Here is a 20551-nt window from a genome sequence, read left to right as displayed (position 1 = left end):
CCATATAACATCCGATGTCGTGGAGCCCATATTCAATGAAAAAAATTCCAGAGAGGGGGCCTGCACTGCCTCAATGACCTCAGAATCTAAAAGCTTGGCCCTATTGAGAGTCCATCTTGATGGCTGCCGCTGCACCTCTTTACTCTGATATATAAATTGTAGAGGTGCATGGTCGGAGAGGGGACTCGGGAGAACTGATATCCTCCCTAGGTTATCTGTTAAGGTTCTGTCTGAAAAGACATAGTCAATCTTTGAGGAGTGACCATGCTTTTTGCTATAGAAAGTAAAGCCCTGTTGGTCACCTTTTTGGGCCCTCCATAGATCAATCAAATCCATATCGTGTATCATGTTCAGTAGTGCTCGACATATCTTAACTGCTCCTACATAATGACTCAAATTGGATCTGTCTTTTAACGGATCCGACAGAACATTGAAGTTCCCCCCGATAACATAGGGCGGAGATTCCAATATCAATGCTGATTGTAATTTATATATGTAGGTCGGATCGTCCATGTTGGGGCCATAAAAAGAGGCACATATTAAGTCTGCGTTCTCAAATGCCAATTGGGCTACCAACCACCTTCCCGTGGAGTCCGATTGTGGTTTTTTATAGTGCACGGAACTCCTTGTTTAATTAAAATTGCCACCCCTCTACTTTGAGATGTCTGATGTGAAGCACTAAAGCTTTTAACCCAAGGAACCTTGGAGAAAATTACGCTACTTTCCTCGAAGCTCAGGTGGGTCTCTTGCAACATACAGACTTGGGCAGTTGAAAGCTTTAGATATTTAAAGATTAGCCTCTGCCTCCGGGGGCACCTTAACCCATTTACACAAATAGTAGTATAATAAAAAAATAACAGAAAGCAAAGGCTGTGCAACACTGACTTTACCATGGCTGATGCCAGGGCTCGCAAAATCAGTTCCAAGGAACCAAGGGGCTCGATCTACATATGGAGGGGGTATTATACACCCACACAATCTATATATTGTGAGGCAGGCTGGACAACCCTGGGAGACAGCAACAAAGAGAGTTCTTGGATGACTGCCAGTCCTCAGGGCAGTGGATTTCTGAGTACTACAACCATTCAGACATACAAGTCAAGATTTGTCTATTGCTCAAGGGAGGGAAGGCAGGTGTGTCATCCTGGAAGATCTCTTACTGCAAGAGGCTTTTATTTTCTTTCCATATATACAGTAGGAGTTGGGAGTTAGACCTAGGCAGTTCCTACAAGATGCTAAACTTGCCAAGACAGCAAGGAAGTTCTTGACAGAATATTGGAGTGCACCTAGCTTTCATATACTCTTGAGTTAATCTTAGAACTGGGATGGGGACTTGGGCAGGTCTCCCAATTGTATAGAGGCCCTGAAATTTGATACCAAAAGGATACCTCTGATAGCTAGGCAATACTGACGGGCTGTGGAAGTTGACTACTGCTACATTGAATGTGAATCTTTTGGTGCAACCTTCATGTTAATATACATTAATTTCCTTAACTTTGCATGATTAATACCATTGAAACATAAAACCATGGGGCATATTACCAACGATTAGCCCTATTTATCGCTAATGATGCTTAGCAACACATTTTGTAACGCTAAGCATCGCCGGAAATTATCGCACAGATAACTTGCTATTAGCAAGGTTTATCTCAGAAGTGATAAAAATCCTCGCGCTAACTGCCAAATGAGAGATTATCGCTGGAGAACCAACGATAATCTCTCGAAGTTTGGCGTTAGCTTGATGATAGGGGCTCACAAACTTAGCCATGATATCCACCTTCCATAGGATATCATGGCGGTTAGCGCGGCTTTTTTATCACTAACAGGGTTAGTGAAATCCTTGATAATAGGAGAAATGTCGCTTAACAACATTTCTCCTATTAGTTTTCTCTGGAACGCCCCCTTTGCATCTCATTAGAGATGCAAGGGGAAGCGTAGAGAAAAAGGGTGCTAACATGCGAATTTGCGTGTTAGCACCCTGTTGCTGATAGGGAGATAATTGTATCTCTGCTTTCTTGGCTTTTAAAGCCAAAAAAGCGGAGATAAATCCCTTGATAATATGCCCCAATATCCTGAAAGGCCCTCTGTTTGCCTGAGGTGTGGGTGCCAAGAAGCTTCATATATTCATAGGACCTTGGATTGTGGGACTACAGTGGAGTACTGAGAGGAAGGGGTGATAGGATTATGGTGGATGACAGGCATCAACCTCAGTTAAACACTGTCTGCTTGGGATTATTCATATGTACAAGAAGGGTAGGTTTGGCCATAAATTTGCAACATTGGGGTCCGCGCTGGCAAAGCGCCGTACAGCTTTACGTTGGCTCTGCTGCCAATGGGAAAGAGATATGGCTGAATGGGGATTAGCCTAAGAATCCTATGAGAGCATCGAGAATGGATGGGAAGGCCTCGGAGAGCCTGGCAGACAGGCCAGATATTCAAGGCACAGGATGGGAGCAAGGTTTGTTAACACTGCGCCACCCAGTCTAGTCACTAGTGTATTCTGGGAAGCCCCTCGTGTTGCTTGGAACTGATTTTGTGAGCCATGGCGTCAGCAGTGGCAAAATCAGTGTTGCAAAACACAGGGGGAGTTGCACAGTCTTTGCTTTCAGGTAATGTTTTATTATACCACTACTCGGTTAATAAAACAGGAGCACAATTAGGTGGAAAAGGTCTTTTGGTTCCAGCTGAGATAAGTTAAATTATTTTTAAATTAATGTTGTGGGTCTGATTGGAGGTGAGAGTGTGTTTATGCGAGAGAGGGCATCTGTATTTGTGAGCATGAGTGTCTAGTTGCGTTATGTGTGTCAATGTAAGAATGTGTGTGAGTAAAAGGATGTGAGAGTCACAGGTAGTGAGTGAGAATGTGTGAGAAAGAATATGAATGAGAGTAAAAGAGTGTTATAGAACGTGAGTGAGAATGTGGTGTTGTGAGTCTGTCATTGGGTCTGTCATACTTAAGCAAAACGTTGTCTTACCGAAGCATCCATGGAAAATACTAGCGCTAGCATTCTTGAAGCAGTTCTTAACTTGACAGACACCAATGAAATACTGCCACTGGCAGGAATTCTTGGCCTAATGGGCACCCATGGTAAAATACTGGTAGTGGCATACTAGAGGTAATTATTGCATATGGGGCACTTGTGGAAAAATTCTGGCATACTTGAGGAAATTCTTGTCATATGGGCATCTACATTGGTACTATCACATTGGAGGTAATTCTTGGCACTACGGAAGACAACCTGACATATGGGAGGATGGCAACAATGACAACAATTTGCTCCTGGCGTACAGAGGGAATGTATAAAATTAGGGTCTCCTTTGGCACATGGACAGTATAAATGGAAACAGTCCAGCACTGGCATATTGGGGCCATCCATGGCACATGAGGCCACATGACAGAATGCGGGCCTTGGCACAATGGAGACAATATTTGGCATGTTGGGGGATCCATAGCACATTTTGAAACAATTGGGTCAATTCCTGAGGTGTGTCAGGTTTCAAAAGCTTGGCAATGAATGTGTATTTAAAGTCAATTGCATTTTAGCAAATTTCTGTGAAAATTGTGCTTTAAAATGCACTATTAGATACATATCTTTTCGAAACTTTGTAGGGGTGTGAAACCCCCAAGAAGATGTCTGGCTTACTCCTTCCGCTCGCAAACTACATTTCGGAGAACATATTATGCCAAAGAACATTGAAAGATAAAGTCAGCACTACATTATAGGTGTTATTTTAAACAGGCGTTTGTCTGTGTTGTGTTGTTACATTAATTATGCAGTTATTATGGAACTTCAGTGATTTTAGTTATCGTGATGTCATCAAGGTAAGTTAATGTGAAATGATTTCCTGGAACAATCAGTGTCAAGGGTCATATGTTGTCACTTTCTGGAAAGTCATTAAGGTCAAATGGTATGTGATGTCACTTGCTGCCCCTGGTATTTTGGTGATTCGAAGTCCATGTGTGAGGTCCCCTTTTGTGAATATTTTACTGCCGTAAATCCAGATATATTCGTATGTAAGGCATAATTATACACCTAAATGGCTTTGTGACTCGTGACCCAGTTGATCAGAAAGTTAATTTGGCATTTATGAAGCAACTCTGAAGACAATGAACTCTAAAAGTCTACATTTTTAAGATTGTGCAACATCTCTCCGTTTTTCATTCAGCTGACATATATGCAGTGTGGCTAATTACAACATCCGAGCCTTATAAATATCACTTCCCAGCAGCCAAATGTGTTGTGCAAATTATACAAATTTGGAAAATGTAGAACAGATTTTATGTTCTCTGTGGAGCTATGACTAGACCTCAAATGAGGCAAGTGCGGACTGACTGAGCCCATGACACTCAGACACAAGGGTATTTAAAGCATGACACCAAGAAAATAACCTAGCCCTAACAAATTCCATAAGCCATTGTAATGTTGCATGAACCAAGCCATTGGTAAAGCTACATGCTGGTTGGTCTTTTGTCCCAAGCTGTCACCCTACTGTAGCAATGTCAGAATGTACTGTAGCAGTTTGGTACAACTTAGTTTACGTTGGACTGTACACAGGGGAAGACTAATCCGAATTTTAAGAATTTACAGACTTGGAAACGCCAGATGCAACTAAGATAACAGAATTGATTACGTTCTATATCATCTACACTAATGCCTGAAAAAGCCCTTTCTAGGGAGAAACGCGTTGGCTATACCAAACTGTGAAAAGAATATAAGAAATAAAGAATCTGCAATGCACAACAAACAGAACCTGTGAAAGAATTTGTATTATTCATTGACTCAATACTGTTCTAATATGTATTGCCTCTCATCATTCTGTCCAAACAGAGAGGGCAGATATAGGTCCTAGATGTTGGATATTTAGACAGTCAGAAGTACAGTTAACCTACCCCACACAAGAGAGATGAGAGCCCAGAGGATAGGCTTCTCCATCGCTGGCTTTGAATGATGTTTGTAATGTTAACTATAAGTTGCAAATTGTAGAAAGACTGGAGAATGGACTTTTTATCTTTTTCTAAAGAAGATAACTTATTAGGTTGTAATATAACACAAAATGATGAATAACGATGTTTAATCTGTGTAATGATAGTCAGTATGTATATATTTACGCGTCCTGTGCGCCGTCATTTGATTTGTATATGGTATTTTAATCCCGCTAAAGATCTTAGTAATCTTGGTGAAATAACTCTGTAGTGCTGAACATATTCATAGCAGACCAGGGGGGCAGATATACAAAGTCATTTAGGAGTGCTAAATCACAGAGTTTGCCACTGCTAAATGGCTTTTAAAAATACAGTAAACCAATTTTACGATTTGGTACAAGCTTACTAAATTGCTAAATGGGTTTAGAAATGGGAATGAATTGCAATATAATATAGGAGCAGTGTGTTTAGGGCATCCCTTCCGAATTGCTTGTCAGCGGAATACCATGTGTCAATTGTTTGAAATCATAATTTCAGTCTCAAAGCACTGGTTATTGACTCTTCAAAGGAGGTAGTAGCCCATTTGCAAAGGGGGAGTGGGAACTTGTTTACCTTTATGAAAGTTAAAAACAAAGTTTGTTTGGAAGTGGGCAATGATCCAGGAGACTACTGCCATTTCTTAAGTAGACTTTGTTAAAAAAAAGTATTTTTTTTCTCTTAAATGTAGACCTGTTTCCTACAAGGTAAATGGGCTGAATTTGTAAAAATATTGAAATGTGATCATAGACATGGTGGTTTGATGATCCCAGCAGGCCACCATTCCTGTGATAGCATCCAATCAGAGTGACTTGCAATTTACGACCTACCTCATGAATATTGAAGAAGTAGTTCTAATTGCAATCCACTCAGAATGGTGATTTTGTGCACTAAGCTATTAGTACACAGGTCAATTTTTAAATTTACAATCAATTTGTAAAAAGTCAATGTGCAATTTGCAAACACTTTTTGCAGATTGGTTCTTTGCTCTACGACCCCAACTACACATAAGGTGTTAGGCGGCCTTTGATGTACCACTGCTTCCTGTTACAGAAAGCAGGCATTAAGGCTATTTGTGGGTAGTTTAGCACTTCCTTACCTCAGTAATATGTACTGGGTTGCTCCCCAACCGTGTTCAATTATGTGACGTGAGCCAGTAGAAAGTGGCAGAATGAAGGGACCTTTGCACACCCTGCTTTATTATATTTCATTAAATGGTGGCATATAATTAATTTTAAAAAAGAGTTCATTTTGCTCAATGAATATCCCCAAACCTAGTGCATTCAATCATTCATGCTGTCTCTTCAATCTAGGGAGGATCTGCCTTTTCTCCTGTGGCTGTCATTAGCAAGAAGAGCGCCCGCGAACTCGCGTCACTTGTGGCCAGTGACGTCGGCTGCCCTCTCACCGATAATGAAGATGTGGTATCCTGTCTGCGTGGTGTGCCTGCAGATGCCCTCAATGTTGCTCAGACCAAGGTTTGTTCTTACTTCTCATTTCAACTCTTTACTAGTTTCATGAGCATGACAATTCTCAAGGTAGGAAATGCACAACTAGTTAGCTAGTTAGTTTTGAGTCTTCTGTGGGCTATGTCTGCCAAGGTGGCAGGGGTTTGTAATTCTCCCGACAGTTTTTTCCCCTCCTTCTACTTTGCCCATCTCCCCTCCCTCGAAAGAAGACGTGTGGGCAGATGCCCTCCTTCCTCAATGTAAACCAGCTGCTGCTTTCCACAGCCTGCTGAGTTTGTGCATGGCTACCCTCTGAGAGTGCACTAAGGTTTCAAACTACTTGCATATGGTTCTGTACTCAGGAGAGGAGTCTAGACATCTGGACTGGCAAGTGGCGTTTGTGAATTCACCCTTTTCTTGAAAAAAAACTTTGAGTACAACCCAGAAGGTTGATTTATCGCTTCTTGCAAAACAAGATTTGGCAAAGCCAGTAGGTATAGTACTAGTAATCAGATGCGATTCCATAACCATAACACAACATTTACGCAAACATTACAAGACTATATGGACATGATGTTGCTGTACACATGTCTATCAATGTTTAAAAGCAATTTGAAGACACGTGGAACACAATATGAATGTGCCCTCTGCTTCAAGTGCTGGGTAAAACTAAGAGGTGCACAATTTTTGAGTGCAAAATCCGGTTTGTACAAAAATGGGAATTCCAGGTTGAGGGACATTTGCAAAGACAAGAAATGTACTTGTGTTATTTACCCAAGCGCAAATAAATTACTACATGCTATTTGCTCACAAGGTTACATCAAGTAAAACCTGCCCAGTTATTTTGATTAATGCAATACGTATATATTTGGGGAAATTTGGCTAGTAAATGTAGCTATTGCGTAACAAAACAAAATGTCAAATGGAATGCATATTTGTCCTTAATTTTGTTGAACAGCTTCAGACATGCCTTCCAAAGAGTACATTTAGTATGTGTCAATTTTTGCGTAGTTTTGCTGTAACACTGTCCTCAGAGTGGAAGCGGCGTGTGGTGGTGCACACTATATACTCAAGTGTGTGCAGGGAGATAGCCTTGCATGCGGAAGAAGGTGCCGATGTGGGTTGACTGCTGGAACCCCTGAACACTTGTGATTGTGAGGGGTCCCAGCTGCCCATAAGCCGATAAACAAGGTAGCAAGATACAGTGAACAACCACAGACTGGTTGAAGTGTTGATGAGAGACTGCCGACACCACTAAACCTAACAAGCAGAGCAGACAGACTACATACCAGGAGAAGCAGCAGCTCCACTGAGGACCGGTGTTCTAGGTCGGTATCCTAGTCGGTGTGTCTGGTCTGTTCTGCTAACAGAATCCCCCTCGCTCTAGCCAATCACCCCATCTTCCATTTTAAAAGCCACCTTAAGGAGAAGTGTGGATAGGAACTGGAAAGGGCATATGAAGGAGGGTACACTGCCACTTCATTCTAAAAGAGTTTAAGAGCCCCAAGCTTTAGCTGTGGCTTGATCTCCTTAGGATCCGCCATGGAGGGTATGATAGTGCCTCCTCAAGCCCCATAACATGTTACTGATATTCATAATATACTCTATGATTTTTAAAAGCAGTGAACAGAGCACAGAGTTGCTTGTGGTGCCCTTTTGATTACTATAACTTGCAAAAGCTACTAGCACAGAGATAAAAAGCACTGGCTATACAATAGGTCTGCCTTTTATATGCTAGTTCAATTTCTTTTATTTTTTTGTTGCAAGACTATACCGCAAAGTAAAAAGAAGAAGAAAAAATGCAGCTACCTATATGTGGTAGCTACCTAAATGCGGCGGCCATATGCATACAAGAGAATTTTTACATTCAAAAATATATTTCCTGTCACTTTCATTATAAAATACATTTACTGTCACTGTAATTGTAATAGAAAACTATAGGTTCTTTTTAGCAGGAGGGGTACTTAAACCCTTTCATTTTTAATGCACATCAGAGGATACAAATTGACACAAAGAAAAATCATTCTTGGTTTTAAATTACTGCTACCTTAAGACAAAGACATCTTTTTTTTTACTAAAAATAATAAAAATCATACAGAACTGGAACAAATAGGAAATAAGTTATTAGCTCACTCGCCCTGGTGCTGATGTTTTACTACTTTTAAGGTGAGCATGCACACGTGATTGAGCACATTGCCGTTACTCATAGTGCCAGGGAGTTGATAGCCGAAGTAGGCTGATCCACTACCCAAATCTCTATGCTCTGGTGGGTGGAAGCAAAATATGAATAACAGTTAAATAGAAGAATGGATGATAGGGTTGACCTTCGATGTATGTGTATCTATATTTTACTTATACATTTTTTGGATTATATGAGGCTGGCAAACAACTAAAGCTGTTCCCAGGCCAGTCGTAAGAAGAGTCTAAATTCAGCTACAAATTGGAGGCAAACTGAGCTCACTAAGGAGTGATTTCTTACTCACCCATGGGATGGAGAAGATAGCTGAAGACCTATGTCTGTTAGCCTCCAGGCATTATCAAACTGCTACGAAAGATGGACGAAGGGAAATGCATGCTGTGCTGCAACAATAGTGTATTGAGGCTTCACTTCTACTCTTCAACAACAGGAACTTAAGGGTTCTGTGCAGTCTTAAAGGTTAGATTTAGTTGTAATAGTAAAATCTAGACAAAAGGGGATTTCAACAGTCAGTAACACCATATTCGAGATGATAGACACCATTAATCATAGCTCAAGCAAGCCAACTAGAACCGGTTTAATGAATCACTCAACCTCTCACTCTCAACACTTAATCACCAGTCATACTCCCATCTTTATCTAGTACAATAAAGGAACCAGGCATTAGTAACATGAATTAAATGATGTTTAGTAAGTGGTGAATTGACGGGCATTCCTGGCATCATGATCAGGGTTCTGCAAGCTACTTGACACCATAGCTTGAATATGTCTGCCGAGTCAGTACTTTAACCCATTTATGCTAAGTATACGCATGTCATGTCCTAACAAATAAGACTGCACCAAATAGTTATTGGACTCAATCTATCCATTCTGATAGGGAAGTTATCTATTTTATCCTCATATGCAAACTTCTTTTTACATTATTAAAAAATTCTTGAATATAAAGAAATAAATGAACTACTTATATTATCACTTAAAAATAAAATTGATTGACTGATTTATGTGATTCTACAGTAACAACAGAGAGATATTGTTAAAGAAATATCCTACACATAGTAAATTGATTAACATCTTAGGCAAGAGAAAACAGTGGTAGAACTCTTCTTGATTGCCTATGAAAACTCTACTAGTTGCCAACAACAATGGGACATCTGAGATGCTGGGCTACATGAGGTGTTTTCTGACCCAAGAACAGCTCTACAATGTACACTTTCACAAATGACTTCCGCCTTGTGTGTCTGAATGAATCCTCTGTCTGGTCCGTGTAATGAAACCTTTTTTATTCTGTTTCTATTGTCATTGCTCTGGATTAAGTGCAAATCATAACAGTGATCTTTGTATCCATCTCAATGTCCAAATGTGGATAACTTATTATTACATTTGTGTGTTCTGTCGAGTTGCTGTTTATTTGTATGACTTGTTCATAAAATCTTTACTGTAACTCAAAGTTATGTATAAATTATTCCTAAGTACAGCCCAGGAGTGGATGTACAAGCAACAGTGCCCAATGAAGGAACAGATTTAGAAAGTTCTGAGTGCTTTATTTTCTATCCAAATGCCCATCAGCACTTTCCCAGAATCCGTTTATAGTCATCAATTGGCTATGCCTAGTACATTCCGGGTCAAGACTTGGTTTTGTCAACAACTCACTTTCCTCGTCATTGATGTTGTAGATGTTGTTATTTGTGATGTCATCGCGATATCTTGTATTAGGGCAGCAGCAGTTAATTGCAGAAGGTTTTGCATCGCAACAGCACAACCCTTAAAACTGAATTTAATTTGTGAAATTACAATGTTATTTTTTAATAAAAATCACTGCTTTCTCTTCACAATAAAGAATCATAACTTCCATTCATCGTAATTCTAAAGCCAAAGCTAGACACTTCTTTGCATGGGACCTGGCCTTGTGCAGTAGGGTCTGTGCCCCCCTACTGGCCTCTGGGTCCCCAGAACCCACTGCACTTGGTCTTTCCCCAGATCTCATAGCAAAAATGGGTAATTTGTGTTTCCAACAATGCATACAAACGGTGTATTGAACACACCACTGTTTAAAGGTAGAGTCACAAACATGTATAATAATTAATTTTACTATTACTCCTTTTCCTAACACAGCTATTAGCCAAGAATGGACCATTCCAATCGTGGGGCCCCGTTGTGGATGGCGTTTATATCCGGGAGCCCCCATCTAGCACATTGCTACGGTCAGCAACAAGGAAGATCGATTTACTTATTGGAAGTGCAGCTCAGGATGGCCTGATCAGAAGAGCTAAGGCTATTAAAGTAAGTCTGACATTGTTGTGTTCTGTCCCTGATCTAGTGAGACAGATTAGCTGAATGGGGGGTCTACTGTACATCCCAGCCAACACATTAGAGCTTGGAATCCTAGTAAGGGCAGTTTGAATGTTCCTCTTTCTGAGGTTAAATACATTGGCGAGAGTAGCATCTGTTATTAGGAGCCAATATTTATTTTGGATTTTTATTCATGTTTTATATTGTTATTATTAGTTACTACATTAGAGCGGCGACATACCAGCTCCTACCCACCTGATATTTTATACATGTGAAAAAAATCACACTTCCAGATGGAACTTGCACCACTTTTATTTTAATATGGTGTGGGGTGGTGTTGTTTTCCACCACCAGACCCCTAAATGGAAGGTGGAGCGAAAGCAGGAATTCCTCTAATCAGGTGGTAGTTCCATTTGATGCCTCTCCTTGTTGGAATAGTGTAGCAGCTTGCGTGCATAGTGAAGTAGAGTGTTGGTGGGGGGTAGTTCCATTAATTTTGCATTAGTGTCCCATTCCGTCAACTGGGTGCAGCTCCACCAGTCTTACCAAACCCTGACACACATTCACCACCGTACTCCAGCAAAAGTTGGTAATCTCTGGCATTGCCACCAATAGGTTGCACAAGCACCCCTCAGTATTACTGTAGTACTGGGGATTCCATTTGCTGTGTCCCTAGAACTTCTTATTTTCAGAAGATTGCTTGTGCATGCTAAGACAGGTAATCTTAGCAATTACAAAGGCTGTCCAGAACTGGTAGGTTCCTGGGATTACCCAAATCTAGCCAGTGCAGTTGTTGTAAATGTGACATCTGACAGTCCCAAGGACAGGGCTAATAGCAGGTGTATGAGTTGATGAATGAGGAGTGAGAAATGCAATGTTCTTTTTAGTGTTGTCTCTCAAGAGTCATGTGAGTATGGTGAAGTACAATAAACATTCAAAGCATTTTGCACAGTATACAGCAAGAAAGGCCAAAAATCAACAACAGTATGTAACTTCCCTAGAAGTCGAGTTTGTCCAGAAAGTTTTATGTGTTTGTAGTAAACATGTTTTTAATGGAGCTTCTGAACTTCACTGGGAATGACCTTCCTACCCAGCATATGGCTTATAGAATTCTAGAGATTAAAGGGTTCTTCAAATCGACGTTCTTATATCTTTTGAACCAGAAATTAGAAGACATTATTCTGTACCCATAGTACCCCCGTGAAGAAGATTTTCCCCAAACTGTGTTTAAGCGCTGTTTGGAACATTGGGCCTGATTTAGAGTTGGTTGGACAAATTACTCTGTTACTAACGTGACGGATATCTTGTCCCACTCATTAGAAGTGTCATAGAATATAATGCATGTGTAATAAGGCTGTTGGGATAACCATCATGTTTAGGGCGCAGTACCCAATCCATCAAACTCAAAATCATGCCCTTTGTCTTACTTGCTTCTATTCACCATTCGAAGAGCATAATATAACTGGATATGTCGTCAGGGATTTAAGAAGAGATCAATCCCAGGAAAGTTTTCAACAGTATTTTTGAAGTATCCTCACTTGAACAGAGCTTTGCTCTGTTTCCAGATGAGCTAATATGCCTTATCAGTTATCAAATTAAAGAAAATCACATCTCATAAATGCCAAAATGGCTACAAGTACTTGTTACAATAGCATTAAACACAACAAAACATGACCAATAGACCAGATGATGCTGACTTTAGTTTCCACACAATGTACTATGCCCTTATAGGAGAGCTATATAAGCCAAACAAGGATTAGCTAATTTCTACCTGCGTTAAGGGTCATCGTACATACGATGGGCACTAAACAGTAGTGTCCCAAAGTGCAAAGTCTATTCATTAAACAACTGGAGGTGACTATTCAAAAAGGGGCATTTTCAGACAGCCACCTCCTGTAAATTAGTGTGAACATGTAGACATTAGACCATGGCAAGACTCATGTTTGATTAAGGGTCTTATTTGGAGTTTGGGGGACAGGGCACACTGCCACAAACATGCAAGAGTACTCTGTCCACCAAACTGTCAATTCACTTGCTCTATTTAGAGTTGGTCGAACCATAATGTTTCCATTGGAAGACCCCCGTTGGGAAGTCAGTCAAAGTACCTAAGACCATCTTCACCTTTAGGATCGACCTTCTGGTGTTCTTTTTTTCCTGTGCTGGACTGCCAGTAAAAGCCTGATGGTCTAGAAAAGAAAAAAAGAAAAATACCCCCCACACCCTGGAGAAGACTCCAGGGGTGTCACAGCCATTTGTTGTTTTGTTTTTCAAAAACTAATTCAGACTAAAACTAGCAAAAACCTTTGTTGAGCAGCCACATAAAACATGGCTGGTGTTTAGAAAAGCTACAATGCCTGCAGAGGAGCTGCGGCTCCTCTGAAGGCACAGAGATCTCTAAATATCTTATGGTCATCCGCCAGTCGTTCCTGAAAACATTCCAACAGCAGGCTCAAATTGCGAATCGCATTCTGAAGAAAGATGTTATTAGAACGAAAAACAGATTGTCCAAAAGTGGTGTGCCTCAGCATGTCGAACATCCGCAAGATGGAACCATTAAGGCAAAATAGGAACTTGGCCTTAACAAAGCCATATAGGTAATCATGGAAACATGAAGCCAGCTACGCATCTGTATTCTCACAACTATTTGCAAAAATCTTAACATAAAAAACGGCAACATTTGCATATAATGAGGATTTGGCCGGAAACATAGCAGAGATTTGAAATGCTGTTAATTGCATGTATTTTTCGGTCAGTCTAGAACAGCACTTCATGTCTTCAAAGCCACAACAAAAAACATGAAGCCATACACAGCAGGGTATGAAAGGATGGGAAACTATACTGTGGTAAGGAAGACTAGGACTCAGAGTACTAAAGATTACCGGTTTGTAACCAGGGCATTGCCTCCTTTTCCGTATTCCTCGCCACAGTAATTACACAATGAGCAAATACCAAAGCAAGAACACAGTTAAAACATAAACCAATGGAAGAAATTGCAGACGGCACTCCAACACAAAAGAGTAAAATGTAATCCCACACATATACACTACAACAAACTAGAATGTAATACAGAAGTAGCAAACAACATAGAGGCACCCCAACCATCCTCCAACTGAAAGAGGATCATAAGGTAGGAGGAGTCACCCACATGGCTGCAACACAGACACCCAGCATAGATCCCATCCCCCTCTTTATAAAACATATTTTATTGGTATTTCGTTTATCGACATTGCATTATCTGTAACTTTCATTCTTACAATCCTGTTTCATCGATGCAAGTTTGTGTATACAGCATTGTGCAATAAAACAAATCAATCTACAGAGTTACAACATTAGTCAGATATTGTAGACAAATATGTGCTGCTACCAAGTGCAAGAACCTTTCCCAATCCAGAAAACGAACTCCCTAACCATCCCCCCCAAAAAAACATTTTGCATGGTCCTGTCTTAATTGAGGGTGCATGCAGTTGGGGGTGCATGAGACTTCATCATTAGTTGGTTGAGGGGACGCCAACAGGGAACAGAGCCATACTTCCCCCAGAGTCCGATGCTTTAGTTTGTGAGGAACTGGAACTGTTGGGCAGATGGGTTGTGCGCAATGTGGATGCAGAGCGCAGCGCTTCCTTTCGACCCTCCAGGGCCTGCGGTGGGGAGGGTGCTCTGCTGAGGCTCTCCTGCATGACAAGTGCTCTTCTATGTCTGCGTGGGGCGGGATGTGACTTCGGCGGTTCCCTGTGTGCTCCGAACCCCCCACCCCCAAGGAATTTGGGAATTGCTGCTCCAACCAGTCCCAAGCACTCTTGGGAGTATTGAAGAAGTGGGAGCATTGACCCTGAAGTACCTTCAATTTAGCCAGGAAAAGAAGTGCAAATGTAGGGTGGGTTTTAACGTCCTGAAATGAAGAGCGTTTGCGCTGCACCACCATGGTATCGTCAGGAAATATGAAGACTTCGGTGTTGTTGACCAATATGGGGCGTGTGGCACGGGTAGCCTGTAAGAGCAGGTCTCGGTCCCTGAAGTTATGAATTTTTGCTATGATTGGACGTGCATTTGCGCCAGGGACTGGCTTTCTGGAAGGTACACGGTTCCCCCTCTTCACTGTGAATAGATCTGAGAGTTCTGAGGGGAACACCGCTGATTTAAGCCAGTCTTCTATGGAGAGAGTCATGCAAGGGCCTCTGTTTCCTCAGGGAGGCCCAATATGCACAGGTTATTCTGTCAGGACGTCCCCTCAGCATCTTCCACACAAGCCTGAAGTAGTTCTACCTGGTGGCGTAGCTGCGAAAGCTGGACCGAATGTTCTTTGGAGCTACGAGCCATCGCCTCCAATACTGCCTCATTAGCTTTAACTCTAGCCGCTAATTTGCAGTGGTTGTTCTTTAGCAGGATAAGCTCAGTAGTGATCACCCTCAGCTGTTGTACAATGGCCAATCTGAACTCACGGATCCTTTGAAAGATCATATCCAATTTGTCCAGTTGGGGACTGGACAAATTGAGTGGGTGAGAGAGGCCTTTGATGGTTTGGAGTGAGAGTGGACTCTCGTCATGGGTGTCCCCGACCTGGGTTTTGTGCACCCCCTTGGTTGAGGTCAGGCTTTCTCCACTGTATAGCTGCAGTGAAAAAAGACTGCAAACAAGGTAAACCTGAGATCTGTCACCACTGATTGGCTCAGCTCCGCACAGGCCATTAGAGTAGTACCCTTGAATGGCCTTTATTTGGGAGATCTGAGATAGTAGCCACTGAAGTTCAGCACGGGGTCGGGCAGCCTGGTAAGGCTATGGTAGTTCCAGAAGATCAGCCCTCAATCAGCGTCTCTGTCCGAAGGTCTAGACCCGGCCCCCGCGGTGGTGGCGCTGACCAGTAAGTCACCCAGCATACAGTAGAGTCAGCAGCCAGGCGGCCCTCCCATTGAGACCCAGCAGGTGGTGGCTGCCAAAAATGTCCAGGGTGGGAGTTTATGTGGGGATTGTTATTACCAACCATCCAGTGTGGGGTTCCTGCAGGACTGTAGATTAGGCAACCTAGTGGGCATTACTCCCAACATCTGCCGAGATGCCGAGGTACGCAGCAAGGTAACGTGAAGGCAGACAGAACCACCTCTCAGGCAACGCCCCCAATGATTTACAAGGAGCAGTCTATTAGTCCCAGGGCTGGAGGCCTTCTCGTGTGCTTCAAATCAGACCAGTGCTGCTTCGTAAGATTGGGCCACACTGAGAGTGCTGTGGTTATATTCTCAAAAAGCAGGAGTATTACAGTCCTGCCCAAGGGGGTCGGCACTACACCGTCTCTACAATTGATCCTCTCACCGGATCCCCCTTTAGCGGCCCCAGTCAGGCCCACAACCACACTGCAGGGGAATTCCCGGCAATAGGCTGCCTCTCTCAGGCCTCTCTGCAGCGTCAGTGTTGTCGGCCAGAGCCACAGATGATTTTACCAAAGAGAGAGAGGGCCCGTCTCAGTACCTCTTTGTTGCGGCAGAAACTGAGGGGTAAGTGGTTCTACTCTCTGGCCCGATCTCCCCAGTCGCTGGGCCTCAATCATCCTCCGTGCCAGCTTCCATTCTCAGCGGTTCAGTACCTTGCCCCCAGGGGCAGGTTGCAGTGGGGCATTCCAGCCAGGGCCGCAGTCCCATCCTTCATGCGGCCATCTGCATTGGTCAGCAACAGTTTCCCACTCTGGGCTGCAGAGAGCCAATCACAGGTTGCTGCAGCGGTTGGGTGCCACAATGCACAGAAACCGCTCCGTAGACCTCTGTACACTGGATGATGCGCCGGCGCCTCAGCCCCGATCGCCCAGGATTGTGGGGGAGTTGATCAGGATTTCAGTCCAGGGTCCAGGAGAGTGTTGATTATGCGACTGCAATATTGGACTGCCACACCCCCACCATAGACTCCCCTTCGAATGCAGTCCAAGCAGCAACCACAGATTCAGCAGACCTTCCCAGACTGCACAGGGAATCAGAAGCCCAACAGAAGAGACCGTATAATCCACACACCAAGAGTGGAGTCTAAGGGTATCAACCCATTCCACACCGAGCCAAAAGGCACAAAGAAACCAACTAGCACCAGAACTGCACCATCCGGGATAGGTACATCAACAACACCTGAAACACACCCAACAGATAGAACAAAACCTTGACCCCAGAGAGAGGTTCAAGACAAAAAAACAGAGAGGACAACCAATGCATACCTGTGGATATAAGAGGCAACCATCAGAACAAAGACTGACCCAGCAGCCAGAAACACACAAAAAAAAGGATCTGACCACTGAAAGGGAACCCAACACACCAACACGTACGGGCATACAGGCTACAAAAAATACCACCTCAAGAGCCTGAGCCATGAACTACAGGCCAACTGACTCCAGAGGAACAAACTGCACCCTCTGCAAGGCACAGAATACCAAAGTCAAAACCCAAGGAGACACCGCCACCATATGCCCAAAAGAGTCCAAAAAGCAGGACACAAGGGGCTCCAGAGAGCCAAAAAAAGGACACCCAAATGCCCCAAGAGCCTCACACTGAGCATGAAGCGTAGAGAAAGGAATCATCAGCTCGTCCAGCCACCACCCCAAACCCCCCACACCAGCGGCATCACCGGAGAAGCCGGAGTGCAAGCCAGAGAACTTGGCAACCAGTTGGAAAGGACACCCCTGAGCAATGGACATATACGGAGATGTGCCCACCGAGGCACCATAAGGGAAGCAGACAAAAGCCCTGCGCTATAGCCAATGAGTCACTGGGTGACACCACTGGGCAAGCCACCCTTGAACCCCCATCACCAAGGATATCACACGGTCCACCGATAGGAAAACCAACCTGACCAAATGACTTGATAAGCACCCCAATGACAGTCAAAACCTGCATCCGGACCAGCCAAGAGCACCTGATGAACACCAAGATACCATGAACCTATAGCGCATTGCAGACCACTTAGACCTGCATGCTGCAGTCGAAAAAGAAGCACAGATCAGCAAGGCATACAGATAAGGAAGAGCATAATCCCCAACCCATGGCAAGAAGAGACAGCATCTCGAACTACACATGAGGTATAAAGGGTTGCAAATCCCCACAGGACAGAGAACACTGGAATGTCAATCCACCTGAAAGAGAAGAGAACATACCTCCCCTCCTACTAGAGAAGGATGGCCAGGAATGAGAGCCCCGTCAGCGGATCAACTGAATTCCATCCATGAAAACCCGCGGCAACTTGCTCTCCAATGGACAAGGAGAGTCCTTAAAATATGTGGGGGAAACCACAAACCAATCAGGAACGCTCCCCTCACCACATGACTCACCCACTGAGCTGCCATAATGTCGGCCCAAAACAATGGAAACAAGAATATTCCGAACCTATTATCTGGGTGACAACCACTGACACAAAGTCAGGGTTTCAGGTGGTCCAATAGCTGGCAGCTGCATGCCGAACCTGGATTTGTTAGCAGCAGGGGGACTCCGGCCTCGCCCTCCTACCACAAAAAGGTTGAATGGGCTTTCCCGGCCGGTAGCACCAAAGGCCCTCACATAGGCAAAAAGTGACTGCCTCACAGCCATAACTGGGGCCATCAGCATGCGAAACACAGCTGCCCACTCGAACACAACCACCAAGGGGTTTCCCTAACAACCCAACCCCATAGAAAGGAAAGGGAACCAATAACGCCCCTGGGACGCAGCAGACTACCGTGAACTAAACCATCACTGGTGCCTAATCACAATGGGCGACCCCGCAGAGGATGGAGCTGCACCCAGGGAGTCATAGAAATTCTTAGACAACAGCCAAACCTGCTTTACAACAAGGCAAGGGCAGGAGAGAAGCCCACATCCTTTTCCATCAGCACCACCAGGGATCAGAGTATTACAGTGGAGACAGAATAGAAGAAGAAGAATAGGCTGCTGTGCTAATCGACAAAAGAACACATAACCGCCACATCCACCCCAATAACAACAGGATCTGTGGTGGCCTCCACAGAAACAAACACCTATGTCCATCTCCCACTCAACACTCTCAAGCACCATCTGTAAAGAGGAATGGAGCAGCAGGGGCAATGGAACATGACAAAAGTATTGGTAAAGAATCCACATACTCCTGTAAAACCACATCAGGAAAAGACATGTACATCCCAATGTATCAGAGGACCACTGTAAAATTTGGACTGGGCACATACCTACCAAATGATGGGTCTTCATAGGAGTCACCCCATTAGCCCATAAGCAACTGATAAAAAGCTACTGCAAGCAGAGAGCCTCTGTGCCCCTTGGAGAGGTCATCAAACAATAGAGAGCGTGTATACAGACATGCAAATAACTCACATGCGCCTGCACATGCAGAGCGCCTCCAATCAATCACCATGCTCCCATCCGTCAACTGGACACAGAACTAGTCAGTCAGCCTTCATTTGCCCAAGCAGAGCACCCGGCAATTAACACACTGCACTAGTCATAGTGGGGCTGGAACAAACACAAGTGCCTCAGGACCGATCAGCCCGACCGCAAACATGTAATGGGAAATACATTGGGCCATGTGTGAATAACAAATCAGTGGTAACAACACCAACATGAACCTGCTACAAATCAAGAAAAGCCATAAATACCAGTGCAGGGGCTGCTACCGCTAGAACACCAACTGTTGGGTATAAAAGAGTAAACCATAGCCAGACCTCTCCCCTTCAAACGGGCACAATGAGCCAGAGTGCAATTTCTCAAGCAGAGAGCCCCCAACTGATCTGCGTGCACCCGCTGGGATCCACAGTCCAACAATGAAGATACCGGGCCTAATAAGCCTACAGCACCTGGTATTCGCAGGTACACTACTCCTTTGAGCCAGAAATTAACCAGCGACCTGAGGACGCCAGAGATGCTACCACCGACCTCAGACCTAAACTGAGCTATCGAGGTTCGTAGAAAGCGGGGCGGGGACGCACACAAGCCCTCTCGGGTCCGCTTATCAGGACCTCAATTGGGTAACTGGAAACACTTGGGGTCATGCACGTCAACAACGCAGCGGGAACAGCTCCCTCATGAGACCATCATAAACCAGGTAAAACAACAACAAATACTAGACCAGGGTCTGTTAGTGCCAGACTTCGATCTGCTGGGCACAAATAAGTTGCCTACAGCCAGACCTCAGCCCCATAACGCTTACCTGCATAGTGGATTGCAGAATCACCACTCAAGGTTTCTCAGAAATCAAAAAACAGGATGTGCTGTGGATTTGCTTCCTCCCTAGAGGAGGAAGAGGAAGTCAGCCATATTGGAGGGATCGGATGCTAGTATGCAAACTTTTGGGAGTTTCTGTGGGAAGCAAAAGCTCATTGTATAATTACTGTGGCGAGGAAGACAGACGAGGATGTAAGGTATAATTCCTCTGTGCAATCCATATATCTAGGAGGCTTGGGCTATTTAGCAAGAGGATGCAAATTATGGCAATAGAAATATTGATAGCAATGGGCCTATATCAGTGATTATAGCTCACTGCTACTCCATTCCAAAGCTTTCATATTTATGATCAACCCCATATAGAGGAAATACAAATTGGCATGCTGTTTGCATTCTTTATTTTTACTTAGGATAAGGTCACTTTACTGTGTCACAACATTCCTCAAGTGAAGTTATTCCCACTTTCTTTCAGACAACGTGTCGTAGGATCACATCCTGAAAAAAC

General features: G+C 43.6%; 1 protein-coding gene across 1 annotated transcript in view; it reads left to right on the top strand.

Annotated features, from left to right (window-relative positions):
• TG (thyroglobulin) overlaps positions 1-20551 on the top strand; it is an 825201-nt gene that overhangs the window by 721251 nt on the left and 83399 nt on the right. Inside the window, exons 42-43 of the mRNA XM_078686739.1 lie at positions 6274-6438; positions 10718-10885. Of these exons, the coding sequence (XP_078542865.1) occupies positions 6274-6438; positions 10718-10885 (333 nt within the window). The remainder of the gene's footprint in view (positions 1-6273; positions 6439-10717; positions 10886-20551) is intronic.

Source organism: Lissotriton helveticus, chromosome 4_1, assembly GCF_964261635.1.
Source record: "Lissotriton helveticus chromosome 4_1, aLisHel1.1, whole genome shotgun sequence".
NCBI lineage: Eukaryota > Metazoa > Chordata > Amphibia > Caudata > Salamandridae > Lissotriton > Lissotriton helveticus.
The sequence above is the reverse complement of the archived record's forward strand: the minus strand, read 5'-3'. Positions and strand labels throughout refer to the sequence as shown.